The sequence below is a fragment of the Asparagus officinalis genome, chromosome 3, assembly GCF_001876935.1.
Source record: "Asparagus officinalis chromosome 3, Aspof.V1, whole genome shotgun sequence".
Lineage (NCBI taxonomy): Eukaryota > Viridiplantae > Streptophyta > Magnoliopsida > Asparagales > Asparagaceae > Asparagus > Asparagus officinalis.
In genome coordinates, this window is record NC_033796.1 from 91,864,332 (window position 1) to 91,880,136 (window position 15,805).

At 34.6% G+C, this 15,805-nt stretch overlaps 1 protein-coding gene across 2 annotated transcripts; it reads right to left on the minus strand.

Moving 5' to 3' along the window:
• On the minus strand, window positions 2,901-14,117 carry LOC109834471 (F-box protein At5g39250). 2 transcript variants are annotated; one of them, XM_020402494.1, is made up of 3 exons: window positions 13,866-14,117; window positions 3,992-4,045; window positions 2,901-3,898 (listed from the first exon to the last, which is right to left on the minus strand). In XM_020402494.1, the coding sequence occupies exon 3, from the start codon at window positions 3,841-3,843 to the stop codon at window positions 3,163-3,165; it is 681 nt and encodes a 226-aa protein (XP_020258083.1). In that variant the 5' UTR covers window positions 3,844-3,898; window positions 3,992-4,045; window positions 13,866-14,117; the 3' UTR covers window positions 2,901-3,162. The 2 variants fall into 2 exon arrangements, with proteins under 2 accessions (XP_020258083.1, XP_020258082.1); XM_020402493.1 differs by having other exon boundaries at window positions 2,901-4,045.

The window sequence follows — 15,805 nt, forward strand, 5'->3', positions numbered from 1 at the left end:
TTACTATGCTACCAAAAGAAAAGAAGAAAACTATTTGTGGGAAGCAGTTCTATAAATAAATTTCCATCAATTGCCTATGCAATCGGAAATAACAGAGTGAGTCCAGAAACAAAAAGATAACATCTTTTCCGGAATTAGATAACTTTAGGTGTAACAAAAAAGTCAACCCAATTGATCATCATAGTTGAACTGAAACCATACAGATCTTCTTAAATGAATTTATTTAAAAAGGCTTCTATTTTTTTCTTAAGTATATAACTTCTTTTTGTGTATGCAAGCACAAATGCATCAGACAGGGTTTATCTTGAAACTTGAAGCTATAAGTGCTTTTATTGATACTAGTATATTGTACGTGCTTTGCACGTGTATGCACTTATTTTATGTATGCACTTATTTTATACTTACAGTGAACCAAATATTATGATATTACTTATTTTATTGTTAATTATAATGGGGGTTATAACAACATAATTAATTGATTTAATTGAGGGCTGGGAGGTTATTATAGGAATCAAATAGATTGATAGGTATTATTATTGAGTGTGGGTTAGTGGGGTTATAATGAATTTAATTACAAGAAACATAGTAAATAATATCTATAAGACTATTAATAAGAATGTGCAACTATTCATGTTGTGTGATCATACGTAACATGAATAATTAAGTCTATCATGACTTATTATTTACCGCTATTTGGTTCGCTGTAATTATCATTATGTGACAATCAATGTATACCCAAACATCATATTACAAAATATGATTATAAAGTTCATTAATATCTAAAGTGTAATACAAAATAGATATATCTAACTATAATATATAATAGTTATACTACAGTTTATAAAATATAACTATAATAAAGAATAGTAATATCATAATATAAAACCTTTAATTAATGTGATTTAATAAGATTTGAGTCTTGGAGGTTATGAGAAGAATTTGAAAGAGTATAGTTTATGTATGTATGTATATGTATGAATGTGTTTGATTTGAAGGTGTATGGTTTATTATGCATATATGTGTTTTATATCCTAGTATTTATGTATGTGTTTGAATTTGAAATACAGTGATACCTGAATTTCTCTATGAAAAAGTATGATATTAGTCATGTAGAATAAGAAACAAATGAATAGACAAAAGTCACATGTGCAATATACGTGTAGCGAATTTGCTGATTTTGTACATGGTTAATGAAAGAGATTAATATGTTGATGGGAGATTACAAATTAAAATGTAAACAACGTAGTCATGGTATAATATTATTATTTGGGGTTATGAATATGCATTTAATTGGGGGTTATGTATGTATAGGTATGATTTATGTATGGATGCATGTAATTTACGTATGCATGTATATATTTTAAAGGGCATTTTTGGTAAAAATGTTTTAACATATGTATGGATGCATATATTTTATGTATGCATGTATATCTTTTAAAGGGCATTTTCGGTAGAAATGTTTTAACTACCCATCCATTTCGATCGCCTTCAAGAAATGGAGAGCGAGGGCGACGGTTCAGAGGACGGCTCTGAACCGTCACCAACGTCGGGCCTCCTGACTTGAGTTATGCGGTTGAAGTGAGCGAGCCGAAAGGAGTGAGAGTTCAGGTTACGTCGAAGTTGCTGGCGTTCAAAGAAGCGAACGAGAAGAAGAGTTACAGGGTCTGGTTCGAGTCGAGGAAGAAGAGAGCAAGAGGAGTGACCTTTGCTGAAGGGTAGATTATATGGAAGAATCTCCATCAGAAGCAGTACAAGGTGAGAAGCCCGGTGTCTGTGAGCTGGGTTGGGTAGTAATTAGTAAGGAATTCAAAGCTGGCGTCTAACTCCCATGATTGATTTATCTTAGTACGGAGGAAATTTGCTGAAGTCAAATAGCTAGGGTGAACTTATTTATAACCGGATAATCTCATAGAGTGCGAGGATATATATAATGCTATGGGGACCACTTACAGAAATAAAAAATGATGAACATTGTTCTAAGTTGATTACATTTTACTTTTCATGTATAAAAGTAACGGTAATAGTATGAATTGAAAAGTCATGTGAAATAGTAGAGAGAGTTGATGGAGGATGTCATTTAAGATATTAAATGTAGAGAATAAATGTATTTAATTAAAAAACTATTAATAAGATAGTTATTAAAAATTATTTTTTATTTATTTAAGTATGCATGTATGTTCATGTATATATGTGTTGTACATAAGTATGCATGTGTTTTATTTATGTATGCATGTGTTTTGGAGAGTACATTGGGAAGAAATGTTTTAACATGGCAACCCACTTTTATAATAGTATTAGATTGGCAGAGAAAGATAAATGATATCACAAAAGGAGAAAGTGTTCATTGAGGACAATTTACACCAAACGAGTGTTAGTTATTGGATCCGTACACAAATATTAAAATTCAATAATACAATGGTTAACATCTCTTTGTACACATTTAAAGATTATTTGATACATTCTCTCACAGAAATAATATTAATGGATATATTTTTCCGTCGTTAATTATTTTAAGAAAGAGGAGCAACTTTTATCTCTATGGATAAAATTGTAAACACTATGCAAAATCACAATAATCTAGTCTTAGACACATGACTAGCGAATTATTGAATATTGAATTCATGATCGCATAGTTCGTTTCGTTTTAAATAATAAATCTACTTTATTGAACTTTCTTGTTTTACCGATTTGATAGATATATGATAATAGGTTTATTTAGGATGTGATTCTCATTAGCATGAGCATTATTTGGCAAATTTTTTGTACCACGAGGCGGTTCATAATGATTATTACCCCATAGTGCATACAATCAACGAGAACTATGTATATACCCGTTCGTGCATCAAACAACAACTTCCCTCGTACAGCGCTAGACAAATATTACTTGACCCTTCTGGTCATAGAAAAAACAGCTCCTTAATTAATATGAAAAAAAAAAACCACTCGAACACCCACGGTATCGAACCTCTGAAGTTGAACATACAAGATGAAGTACAGAAAATAACAAATTGACAACAAATAGAAAGAAATGGCCAACTCATTACCCGTTCCACCCCACCCTACCCCACCAAAAAATAATCGTAACATTAAAAGTAAAACAAGAAAATCCACATTCTCCTCCACCCTCATCACAGTTAAGAGGGTTCTTATTTTTACTCATTTCTATTTCCAATCCAGGATATCCAACAGCCACAGAACCTCATTCTCCGAGTTAGCAGCATCACAAAAATCCATTTCAATACCAAACACATCAATAATACTGTCACTGTTGTTTGCTAAGAACAGTAAAGAGACCCAAGCCCTGATACCAGATACAAATGGATGAGTAGGAGAAAAGGTAAGGTAGTCATACGCCAAAGCCCTAAAAGCGGTTCCATCGACATAATCAAACATGGATTTGTTCAGGATGCAAGCAATCTGATCAGTATCCTTTCTGGTTACAAGCACCGAAACTGAAACAGACCGACCAAGAGGAATCGTGAATCTCGGTTCCACCTGCATCATCATCTTGTAATCTGGGTTATCGAGGTGAGACTTGAGGACATCAGAAATGCCAGGTGGCGGATTCTTGATCCCTAATCGAAGTGTAGTGCCAGAGATTGATTCAGAAAAGATTAATTTGTCATCGGACCAGATATCAAAGTAGAAGTCCAAGTCGTTGAAGGATAGCTTGGGAGGTAGGAGGGGCTGGGTACGACGAGGTTTTGAGAAAGATACAAAAAGCTTGTGGTAGCTTAAAGCAGGTGGAGGTCTCTTGAAGATAGAAGGCCATTTTTTAGCACAGATGCATTTCCAAAGGTAATCATCTTTAGCAATGTCTCTCCATTGATGACAAACAAGCATACATGAGGTTAGATCAGGGCCATCTAGGAGAGGGAAGACGGCCTTCAGAACTTCACTGTATGACCAATCTCTGCTCATTATACGAGGATGAAGCAGAAATAGAGGATGGAGGAGTGAAAATAATATGAAAACTAATGCTCAAAGATACCAATGTTGCGGGGAGTGAGCAGACTTGATATGGAATAGAATGCCGGCGTTGTCCCTACAAAACAGAAGAAAAGTGTCATTTAAGAGTAGGGTCATGCAAATGAGTTCTCATAAAGTTTTAACTCGAAACAAAAAGCAAATTTCAATAACACAATTTTTTTATTGTTGCTAGTGTACCACTTTTGTAAGTAAACAATACTATATTTCAGTAATGGGTGTTCGTAGGATTTGGTCGAAGATACATGAACAGGATTGCATTCCTCTTTATCCATTTATTGATGTCTACAAGTAATGCTCAAGAAGTCACAAACCAGTTATTCATAACCGGTGTCATGAGGTCAATTCTAGATAATTTAGCCATGAATTTAAGAATCAGCAAAGCCCGTATTACTGGACACTGGACAATGATGCAACGAGCCTTGACAACAAACAATCAAAGTGTTGCCTATTCAACCAGCAGTTTGAAAATCGGATCAGTGAATATCCCTAATAAACAAGAAAAGAATCTGACAGGTTGAATTTGGCAAGGATATATATAGCAGATGATATGGACAAGAAACAACACTTTTCCAAACTGATATGCGGTTGTACTACTGTCTACCGACAGGTGGAGAAAAGCAGATTAATGATAAACTCCTACAGCTATAAGTCTGAGAAATCAACTCCAAGTCTAATGCATCACAAAATTAAATATAAGGTGTATCTTACAAAAATGGACCACCATAAGAAGCTCAGCATCACAAATTGAGGTAAGGTGGTTTCCTGTGCTTACTACAAAGAATTAGGATTCTAACTTATTGATGATAAGTCGAACTGAAGAGAGTAAATTCTGGTTGACATCATCACTATGTTTACTCTGTCGAGGGTACAAATTTGTAAAAGTTAGGGTATGATATACAACTATAACACAAGTTAGCAGGGCGTGAATCAAGGTTATCGATAGCGGATAGCGTCGCGTAGCGGTGAGGTCAATGTTTTCAAAGGCGCGCACCTCACTGCGCCTCATGCACCTTACAATGAGGAGCGGTGGCGAAGCGCCCCACTTCTGATGCAGCAGCACCTTTTGCGCCTCGCATACATCCTTACTTTGTGTAGGGTGCATGTAGTACATATCCTCATATAGTTTTGTTTGTTAACATTTTCAATCTAGTCCTTATACTTGATATTGCATATCCCAAAAAGCAAACTAAATCCATTAGGCTTTTTTAGTAGCCTTCAATTGAGGATCATTATTAATCCTTTGCTTGGATATTAGTCTTGATTTAACATTTGATTTGAAAATTTATGAATTTTGCTACTATGTTGGGTGTTAGCATTAGAAATTAAGGCATTATGTTGTGATTTTGTAGGAAGATATTATTTATCATGACATTTTTCATGTGAATTCTAAAAACATGTTCTTTCGCGTTTGATTATATATTTTAAAAAATTATGTGGGCAGTGTGCGCCTCGCATCACTCGGGTGCGCGCATCGCGTTGCGCCTTGCGCATATGCGCGTAAAGATGATTTGTGCCTCACGCATTGATAACACTGGGTGAGGCATCGCTAAGGCTATTTGGGTCTATTGTGGTAAAATAGCGATAAAAACGCAAGTTAAATAGCGGTCTAATTTAGATGTGTATAAATACTAAAAAAGAAAGATTAAACAAAAATCTAAAAAATCTAAAAATACATATTTGATGATTTAAAGAGATCCTAAATATAAAATAGACATGTAACAATCACGTAATACCGAAGATGACTGAAAAAGTCAAAGAGTCATCATCTTCGAGAAGAGCTGAGCAGTGAGACCGTAAGAGGACTGTCCTAAGAGGAGCTCACGGTGAAGGAGGTGAGAGCAAGTACTGAGGTAGGTGCCAGAGGCTATGAGAGATGACGGGAGTATGTCGAAAATCACAGGAGATAGTGGAATGCAATTGTCAAGGGTCGGGTTTACCGCTTTTAAATAGCAGTAAAAAGCAGATTTCTCATGCAATCGCCTACTATTTACCGTTATGGCACACTATTGGCCGTTTTTGTGAACGAAAAACGCATATTTCGTAATATGCCATTGCTATTGGGCGATAGCGTAACGAGAAGGGACCACTAACGCTATTAGCGCCGCTATTGCGGGGCTATTTACAGCTATTTATAACAGTGACGTGAATGCATATCAAGAAACCATGCTACATGTATTATGTAGATCAAAATGATCAACACCCCCTTAAAGTATTGTTGAAATCCGAACTTGCTTTCTAAAATATCAATTTACCTCTTAAGCCCCTTAAATTGATGGTTCCAAAGTGGTCATTTTATGAGCCTATGGTCAAATATTGTGAGACTATAGTCAAATATTTAACAGATAGATGACGTGACAGTGACTTTATTTGCATTTTTTGCATTTTCTATAATTCAAAAAATATCTTTAAATTTGAAAAAATGACAGAATAGAAAAATTGATGGGAAAGGAGTTGAAAAATATAATGGTTTCTGAGGGAAAGGAGATGGACTAATAAAAACCCAGGCAAAATGCAAAAAACATTGTCACGTCCTCAATCTATTAAATATTTGACTGTAAGCTCACAAAAGACCCACATCGGGCCTATACACATAGTAAAAAGGGGATAATAGGTAAATTGATACTTTAGGGGGAGTCAGAAGTTCAACAATTTTTTAAAGCGAAGTTGGTCATTTCCTATTATATAATACATAAAAAGTGACGTCAAGCAAGTTCTCCAAAATTAAATTATCAACAACAAGCCAATTTATAAATTCTCTAACTTTATGACAGTGGTAGGTACACCAAAATTAATAGTGGCAACACAAATATCTATTACAAAGGGGTTAATAACATATTTATAATTAAATAACAAGATACTATACACCAATCAAATCTCAACTACAGAAAGTTTCACTTGTTTCTTGAACCTAAATATCAAAGTTTTAGGTTAGACATAGCTAGGTGTCCAACTTGTCTGAAGATTTGGTAATCAACACTGGTCACACATGGGTGGGAGGCATAAAGGACCCATAATTTATAACCCCTTGAGCATGGATATAGTGCATTTAAATACGCTTCACATCCCAGGGCCCCACCCTAAGAGGGAATCCACGTGGCAAAGAACACTTCACATGCTCATGAGATAATTCTCATAACTCAACTTTTATTAAACAATGGTCTGCCTTTTAATGAGGATTACAATATTATTTATAGAAAAATATAACTAACATGATCAAATAATAACCCTACATCAAATCTCACACCCTATTAAAAAAACTAAAATAAATCTCCATCAAATACAATCTTTAAGATCCTAAAAATCCTAACATCATGTCTTAAGGAAATCCTACCAAAAAATAAAAATCACATCAAATATCACTAAAATAAAAAATAATCTAATAGATCTTAGAATCTCTATCATATAAAATCTCTAAGAGGGTGCGTTTTTTTTTTGTGGGGATGGGGGGTGGGTTGTTATTGGTTGGTGAATATGGGGGTAATTGGGATAAGTTTTGAGATAACATTTTTTGATGTTATTGGTAGGGGTAATAGGTTGGAATAATAACTTGTGTTACTGGTTTTTTGGGATATTGTTGGGACTATTATCCCCTCACCCCAAAATTTATCCCAACTATATAATAAAAATGTTGCCCCCCATCTCGTTTTGGCCCCAATCATGACAGTCGAACACACTAGGATATTTTGGCCCTAGCCCACAAAATCAAAAGGCGATCCTCATTCTTTCTCATCTCGTTGGCACTCCTCTTTCTCTCTGCTCCCAACTTCTCCATCGTCCACATCTCTCTTTCTCACCTCAGATCTCTCCAGCATCCTCAATCCCTTTCTCAGCTTCAACCTTTTGTGCCTTGGATCTAGCCTTTGTCGAAGCTCGAACAAACCCTAAAGAAGGACAAGGTCTGCTGGAGAACTTTAGGGGCTCTTCAGGTATGTTTATGACTTGATTTTGTTACTTTTAGATTTCAATGTCTGATTTTGGTGTGAGTTCACATTCAATTTTTTATTAAAACGTGGGTTTTAGTTGAATGGTAGTAATAAGATATGATCTTCGAGGAATTGATGTTAATTTCTTGTTGAGCTGATTTGATGTCTTTCATGATTAGTGAAAAATCTCTTAACTTCTTTAGGGATATATTGTGTAGCCCATTGACGTTTGTTAGGTCAGAGGGTTTTAAGAGAAACTTAAAATTCTATATTAAGAATATGTTAAGAGGCCTTAGTTTTGTTATTAATGTTAGTTTCTTGAAAAGTTGAATTTGCATCTACTTTATCTAGGCCTTAATTTTCTTTTATACAAAAGTAAATGGAATGCCTCGTCCAAGACAACGACACTAGTTACAGTAACTCACAAGTTCTTTGAATTATTTATCATCTCAAAGATCCATTAACTAGAATGCTATATGAATGACTTCAAATAGAAATAAGTTGTTGACTATAATAAACAAGTTCAAAGTGCTGGTGGCAATTATTTACATGTTCAAATGGTTGAAATATGCTTTAAAATATTGTATGTGAATGCATGTGGAATAATACTATTTTGGTTAGCTTTTAGTATTAACTCATTCTAAAGAATAAGAAATTAAACTTCTAGGCTCACGATGGTATCTGGCTTGCGCTTGAGTGATTATCATTCAAGAAATTAAACTTTTTTTATACTAAGTGTATGTTATTTCCTCTCGTACTCTTATCTAGCATTTATTTAGTAACGTTATTAACTAAATTTTGTTTTCATGTATATAACAGGATAGAAGATACTTCAAATGTGTCTATTTTGGTATTTGACGTGGATAATACTGATTATCTCCTCATTCTTATAATTAGCATGGCTGCACAAATAGGAGGTCTAGTTGCGAATATCTCACACTATATATCAGAGATGGAGTCAAATGTAAGGATCTTCTGACTTAGACATGGCATTATGGATGTACTTGAAGTCCAAGACGGAAAGCAGTCCACTTGACTTTCGTCGAGTATATCGCATGTATCCAGATTGCTTCATAAAGATGTGTATAGTATTGCGAGGTCACGAGCATTTGCAAGATACACGTTGTATCAGCGTCGAGGAGATGATTGCTATTTTCCTTCTTAATGCTACTCAAACTCAACGATATTGCATTATCACCGAGAGATTAGATCTATCATGACTTGCTATCAGTGTGTTTCAATAGGGCACTCAATGCCCTTGTATCATTGGCCCATTATATGATGGCATCCCCTCCTATCGATCCACCAGAAAACGTCAAATCATACTCTCATTGTCATCGTTATTTCAAGGTATTGAAGCTTCATATCACATCACATTATGTTAACATTACATCATTATTACTAAAATTGTAAATTCATTTCTCATAAATCTTAATGGAATGTACAAGACTATATTGGTGCAATTGATGACCTAAATTCCACGCATGGTCTATGGCGAGGACCAAGCCCCATATCGTAATAGGCATGACTATCGTTTTCAAAATGTCCTTGTAGCCTGCACATTTGATCTCAATTTTATTTATATCTTAGCAGGTTTAAAGGATCCACCAATGATTCACGAGGCTTGAAGGATGTAACAAGTAGAAGTACATGCAAACTTCTACTCCTAGATGATAATAATCATTATTCAATTTGTTAGATTTTGGCTACCCTAACAGGTTACAATTCTTGGCTCCATACCGAGATATGAGGTAACACATTAAGGAGTTCGGCCCAACCAACAATCGTCAGCGACCACGCAATTCACATGAGCTATTAAACCATTACCATGCATCGCTCCGAAATTGCATTGAACGAATATTTGGTGTTTTCAAGTCGACGTTCACTATTTTTAAGGGTCTAACATTTTCGTTTTCCATATGAGACGCAGAAAAGTATAGTCTAGGCATATGTCGGTTAGCATAACTTTCTAAAGTTAAAAAAGGGTAGCCTAGTGCATGAGGCTCCGACCATTGTGGGTTCTAGGAAAGGTCTGATGTACGTAGTCTTACTCTCGCATGCAAAGAGGCTGTTTTCAAGATTTGAACCCATGACCTCCAAATCTCAAAACAACAACCTTACCACTGCGCCAAGGCGCACCCTCGCATAACTTTCTAAAGATAGAAAACTCAAATAATGACTTTGAAGGTTCTGATCTTCCTACCAAGGCACCATGTAATGTCGCATTGCTTGATGCTGATTCTGATGAAGACGATGATTTAGAAACTCGGCATGCACAACGGACAGTTACAGCACAGTGGAGAGAAAACATGGCGAATACTGTGGGAGGACAGAACACGTAGCCCAAGGTGCCTAGAACTCAGTTTATTAGCCGTTAGATTATTTTTGTAATAATTAGGACTTTTTATAGTGACTATGACTTCTATAATGGTTAAGAATTCACCTAAATCTAATTTGTTCCTCTTTAAGTAAAAATTTATTAATTAATATATGCTATTTACAGTAATAGTATCCTAACTTTGATTTAATTTGTATTTAATTATTGACTGAAATATTATACATTATATTAACAAACATATATTATTAAACTAAAAATTAATAAAAAAATAAAATAATTAAAACTTATATTTTAAAATTAATATAAAGAATAATTATATAGTTCATACAATTAAAAATATGTTAATATTTCCAAAATAAAAAGATCTTAATAAATCCTAATAGTCTAAGGCCAATGATTCACGATCGTTCTGCATCAGTTTCTCTTCCCTTTTTCTTTTTCAATGCCACTCTCTCCAAAATTCCATCTTCTCTCTCGTTTCTTTCTCTTCTCTTTAGTGTTATAAAGATCCTTACGCTCCTGTTGACAACATGTGAGGGTACCTATTGTCAATGGTGTGCAAGCATTCTTTCTCATCCCCACCCTCTCTCTTTAGTCTCACAGCTTTTGTCATCTAGATTCGTCGGTTTGCTCAATCGGAGTTCCTTGTGTTCCCTCAAACTTAGCTAAGAAAAGCAAAGAGAAGTATAATACTATCCTCTAGATTTGTCGGTTTGCTCAATCGGAGTTCCTCATGCTTCCTCAAACTTAGCTAAGAAAAGCAAAGGGAAATATAATATTGTCCTCTAAATTCGTCTATTTTCTCAATCGGAGTTCCTCGTGCTTCTCAAACTTAGCTAAGAAAAGCAAAGAAAAGTATAATACTATCATCTAGATTCGTCAGTTTGCTCAATCGGAGTTCCTTGGATTCATTGATTTGCTCAATCGGAATTCCTCGTGTTTCCTCAAGTTTGTCCTTCCTCTCATCCTTCATCTTATCGCTACTCTCTCAACTACTCGTACTCGTCCTACAGTCTCTCATCTACTCTCTTAACCAACAAGGCTCAATTAACTCAGGTGACAATCAAAGTTGATTTTGAAGGCTTGAGATATGATCTGTGTCTCTGCGAGGAGATGGAAAAAATCCCTAAAGGTCAAGGTTGTTTTCCTACTATTTCTCTCATTTCATCTCATTTCATTCTTAGTGCATCGAAAAAGTGATTTTAGTTTTAAATTTCTTTTTTGTTAAGTTTCACCATTCATTACCAGCAAATAGTTGATTTAAATGTTAATTTCCTATTCATTTCGAATTAGAATTCAAGTCGTCAAGTATGAATTAAATACGAATAGTGGGGCTATTCCATTTGAATTCAGTTCATTTCCACCCCTAATCCTAGTCATTGTCTCGAGAATGAACAAGATACATCTAAAACTTCTCCACCAATCAGTTCCAAATTACATAATGATTAGAAACATAGGATGACATATACAAACATTTTGATGATGCACTCAGAATACTTGATTTGTTTAAATGTTAGTTGCTAATGTTTCTATTATCATTTCATGCCAACACTTTCATGGCCTATATGTCTATATTACAACTATAATTTTCATCTTCATGTTGTTGCATTCCTCCCTCATTTCACATAGTTGTCTTGCTGATGACTCCTAGGTTTGTGTACCTAGATCTAGACTCACTTCTTGCAGACATGTTCAAAGTTTCTTTAGAAACATAGGATGATAACAATAAATCAATGATTGCATTACACGAGCTTCTTCTCCTTTCTATTCTTTAATTTATCATGTTATGCCATTAGGGACTATCTATCTATATAGGACCTACTTAGTTACATTTCATGTTCTATTACTGCTTCACTTGAGAACATTTTAGTCATAAAAATATTTGTCAACTGCTGACAAAAGTGAGAACATTTTAGCGAGAACATTTTAGTCATAAAAAATAATTATATAATTATTTTTATTTGTAGGAGGTCAACTGCTGACAAAATAACTTTTAGGGTGCAAAGTGATGCAAAAAACAAATTATATGAGAAATATTAGTAATTATGAAATACGGAAGGAATTAATGCAATTTATCCTTAAACAAAATCCTCCTCAAATAATCTTAGTAAACTACTGTAACTGGCATAATAAATGACAATTAGTTTAAGTTGTTAAGTACTTCGAACATGACATGATTTGGATAGTTTGGCCCTAGGGATAAATTTCACAAAACCCCCCAAACTTTAGAGGGTTCGCATGAAACCCTCCTACGTTTTAGGGTTTGCACAAAACCTCCCTAAACTTGCTCTGGCAAAAAAGATTCCCTAAAAATGTCTATTTACCTGCCACTTATTCACTTCAAATCTACCTATCAAGTCCCCTACCTACTCTCTATCAAATCCCCTCGAGATCCTTCAAATCCTCCTACCACCTTCCCTTTCGCTCATCCTCCCTTTCTATTTTCTTCCTTGGCAAAACCCCTTTAGTCCTTCACAGTCGTCTGCTTCCTCTGCCTAATTTTCCTACTTCTCAACTTCTCCAACGTCAACCGTTTCCTCAACCTCATTCCTAGACTTCTCACCAATTTTTTTGTGCATACCTTTTATCGTTCAGGTTAACGTTGTTAATGACAATTTCTAATATTTCGAGGGATTTCATATGATTTTGAAAGTTCAACAAATTTTGTTTAATCTAGCTTTTATAGAAAACACTCAATAGTCGAGGAGCTTTTATTACATTTATCCTTTTCTACTCAGTTTTAAAACATTTTGCCATGATTTGCTTTCATTATGACTGGTCTTGTGAAGCTCAAGACTCGAGTCGAACTTGTTGAGAGCTTTGCTCAGGCTCGACCCATTAAATGAAGGATTTTGCTAATGTACCCCTTAAATCTATTATATTAGCAAATTTTCCCCAAAATCTAGATATCTTCTAATTTATTTTCCAAGTCCACACTGAGTTTTTCTACCACTTTTTTTTTGTGCTGAGAAAATTGATGGAACCTCATTGGAGACTCGCACTTATTTTTCGCTGTTAGGAAACATAACCAGTATATTCCCTTTTCTGTTAAATTAATAGATATAATTTGGCAGTGACCAAACTATCCTTCATATGTTGATTATTATTAAGTTACAGTCTTCAAAACAAACCAACCAATCCCAACCGAACCCCCCTACACCTGCACCATCAATGGCGCAAGAAAGGCTGTCCCTCCTCCTCAAATAAGGTTCTGGTGGTGAAACAGAGCAAATAGGTCGCGCTGGCAAGCACGGATAGCTCAACTCCTCTTCCGGTTATTCCACAACAAGAAGCATTCGACATCATCAATCTCGAGATGCAAGAATCAAGAACCGGATAAAGAGAGTCCCGCATCAGTTAGTTTAGCTCGGAATACTTAAAATACGACACAACAAGATCAACAAACATTGATAGTGGCAAGCAATCTAATCACTCATTCATGTTATTTTAGTGCATCTAATTAATAATTAATTAATCAAAAACCTAACCCTAATCAAATTCGGTCTCCTTTTACTCATCTCCTTCATCAAAATTCAGCCCAACCAAAATCAAACGAACTCGATTCCTCCAGATCGATAACAGATATAGAAGCAAGAAAAAGGAAAAGATCGCACCTTTAATGCTGCGTCGAGGAATCAGTCTCCATGCAAGCCTTCGATACTCCTCTCTGTCGAGTAATCAAACGCCCCCATGCACTTCGATTTCCGAAAATTTCGCGTTTTTTGATCCGATCTGAAAGAGCGCTAGGGTTCGTTCGATGATTTGGCGACGGGAAAGTGTAATCGAGGGAATAAAATTTCAAGATTTAAAATGTAACGAGGCCTAGAAAAACTCAACGAGGAAGAATGGGGATTTGAAGAATAAATTTGTAAATGGTTCACATTTGAGGGCTAGATAAGCAAAAGAGCTACTATTGGGGTTTTTTACAATAGTAGTCCCTTCAATTCTGGTATTTGAAATTAGTCCCTAAAATAATGGAAATTGCTATCCCAGCACCTAAATCTTATACTTCTGTTTCAAATTAATCACTCAAACCAAGAGTACTATCCGAGGGATCTAATGGTGCCTTCGACAAGTTTTGACTAATTCTTGCATGCATGATCGTACATTTAGCGCTGGATAGAATTGAACTGAATAGTTTTTTTTTATATGGGTGTAAGACATTCCAATTACAGTTATTCCAACCATCTCATATCCGTGTTCAAGATCAAAGTCGTCTAATCGACTTGTTAAAAATAAAGTTTGAACATTTACCAATTAAGATACATAAAATAATTATTAGTTCAAGAATTTTGTTTTCTCCTGGAAATCAAATAAATGGAAAAAAATAAAACATGTTTTTTTTCTCTAAGAATTGTAATGATAGCGGTTAATTCCATTAATTCTGTTTGTAATATTTTAAACCAAACAGAAACTATTCAAAAATCAAAGTGAACTATGGAAATCCAATTGGTTTGGTTGGTTTAATCAAGATTCACCTCCAAGTAACATTACAAGATCTAAGAATTGAGGGACCTAATGGTAATTTTAGTAATTTAAAATAATAATTTTAAAATTTTAAATACTTCAAGAATAAACCCCTTCAATATTTTGCATCAGAGTTGGTAAGATGTCAATTTTTGGTGGTTGGTAAAAAGCGATTTTTTTATGGTTGAGAACATCGTGGATATCTACCTATCACAAGGGGGAAAAGACCATTAATTTATAGAAAACCATATGATGAAGAGGAACATGTCAAAGTCCAGTACAACTTTTTAAGTTCATAATGACAATAATACAATATTTTTTGTGCATGACTTTTTAATTGTTTGCACTTCACACTGATATTTATTAATTACACTTATATCAAATATCGAATGCATTGATTTTAAATTAATCATGAAATAAATGTCATTCATCCTTTCTCTCTTCATTTATAATTTTTTATGCAGGAACTGTACGGATTTCGAGGTATTCATTGAAACAGTACAAATAAATTCTGAGATAATTAATCAATCATTTTTCGAGAGATAGGTAAATATCAGAGGATCGGTAATTTTTGTGTCGCATATGCTTGCTTTATTTGCTCTCAAATATAAATGTTAGATCTTATTGAATGTCTTGATTATATCTATAATCAAACTTTCTATGAAACAATCCAATAGAGTCCTCTTGCTGGACCCCCTCATCCAATAAAAAAGGGTTATTCCATATTAGTGATCATCATAGGGTATCAAGGCCCTAGGGACTACTAAATCACATAACTTATAATTATCCTAGGTTTTCACTATTTAACACTATAGCAAGTATCAGGTAGGGACGGTTCATGACATTAAATACATACCCAAAGGATGTCAACCCTTGAATCTGTGCACAAATTCTAAAATCTAATAACCGAAGAGTTGACATTTATTTGGTTCATATTTATGCTATGAACTAGGTGAATTTGATACTTTTCTCTAGGAATGATTGATTAATTATTTTTTAAAATATATTTGCTCTATTTGGGTTCACTGTGAATTGGTTAATATGGGTCAGCTTGAACTTACATAAATCAAGATCAATCAAAAAGTTA

Coding starts and splice junctions, on each gene's coding strand:
- LOC109834471 (XM_020402493.1), bottom strand. CDS start 3,921: ATGAGCAGAGATTGGTCATACAGTGAAGTTCTGAAGGCCGTCTTCCCT.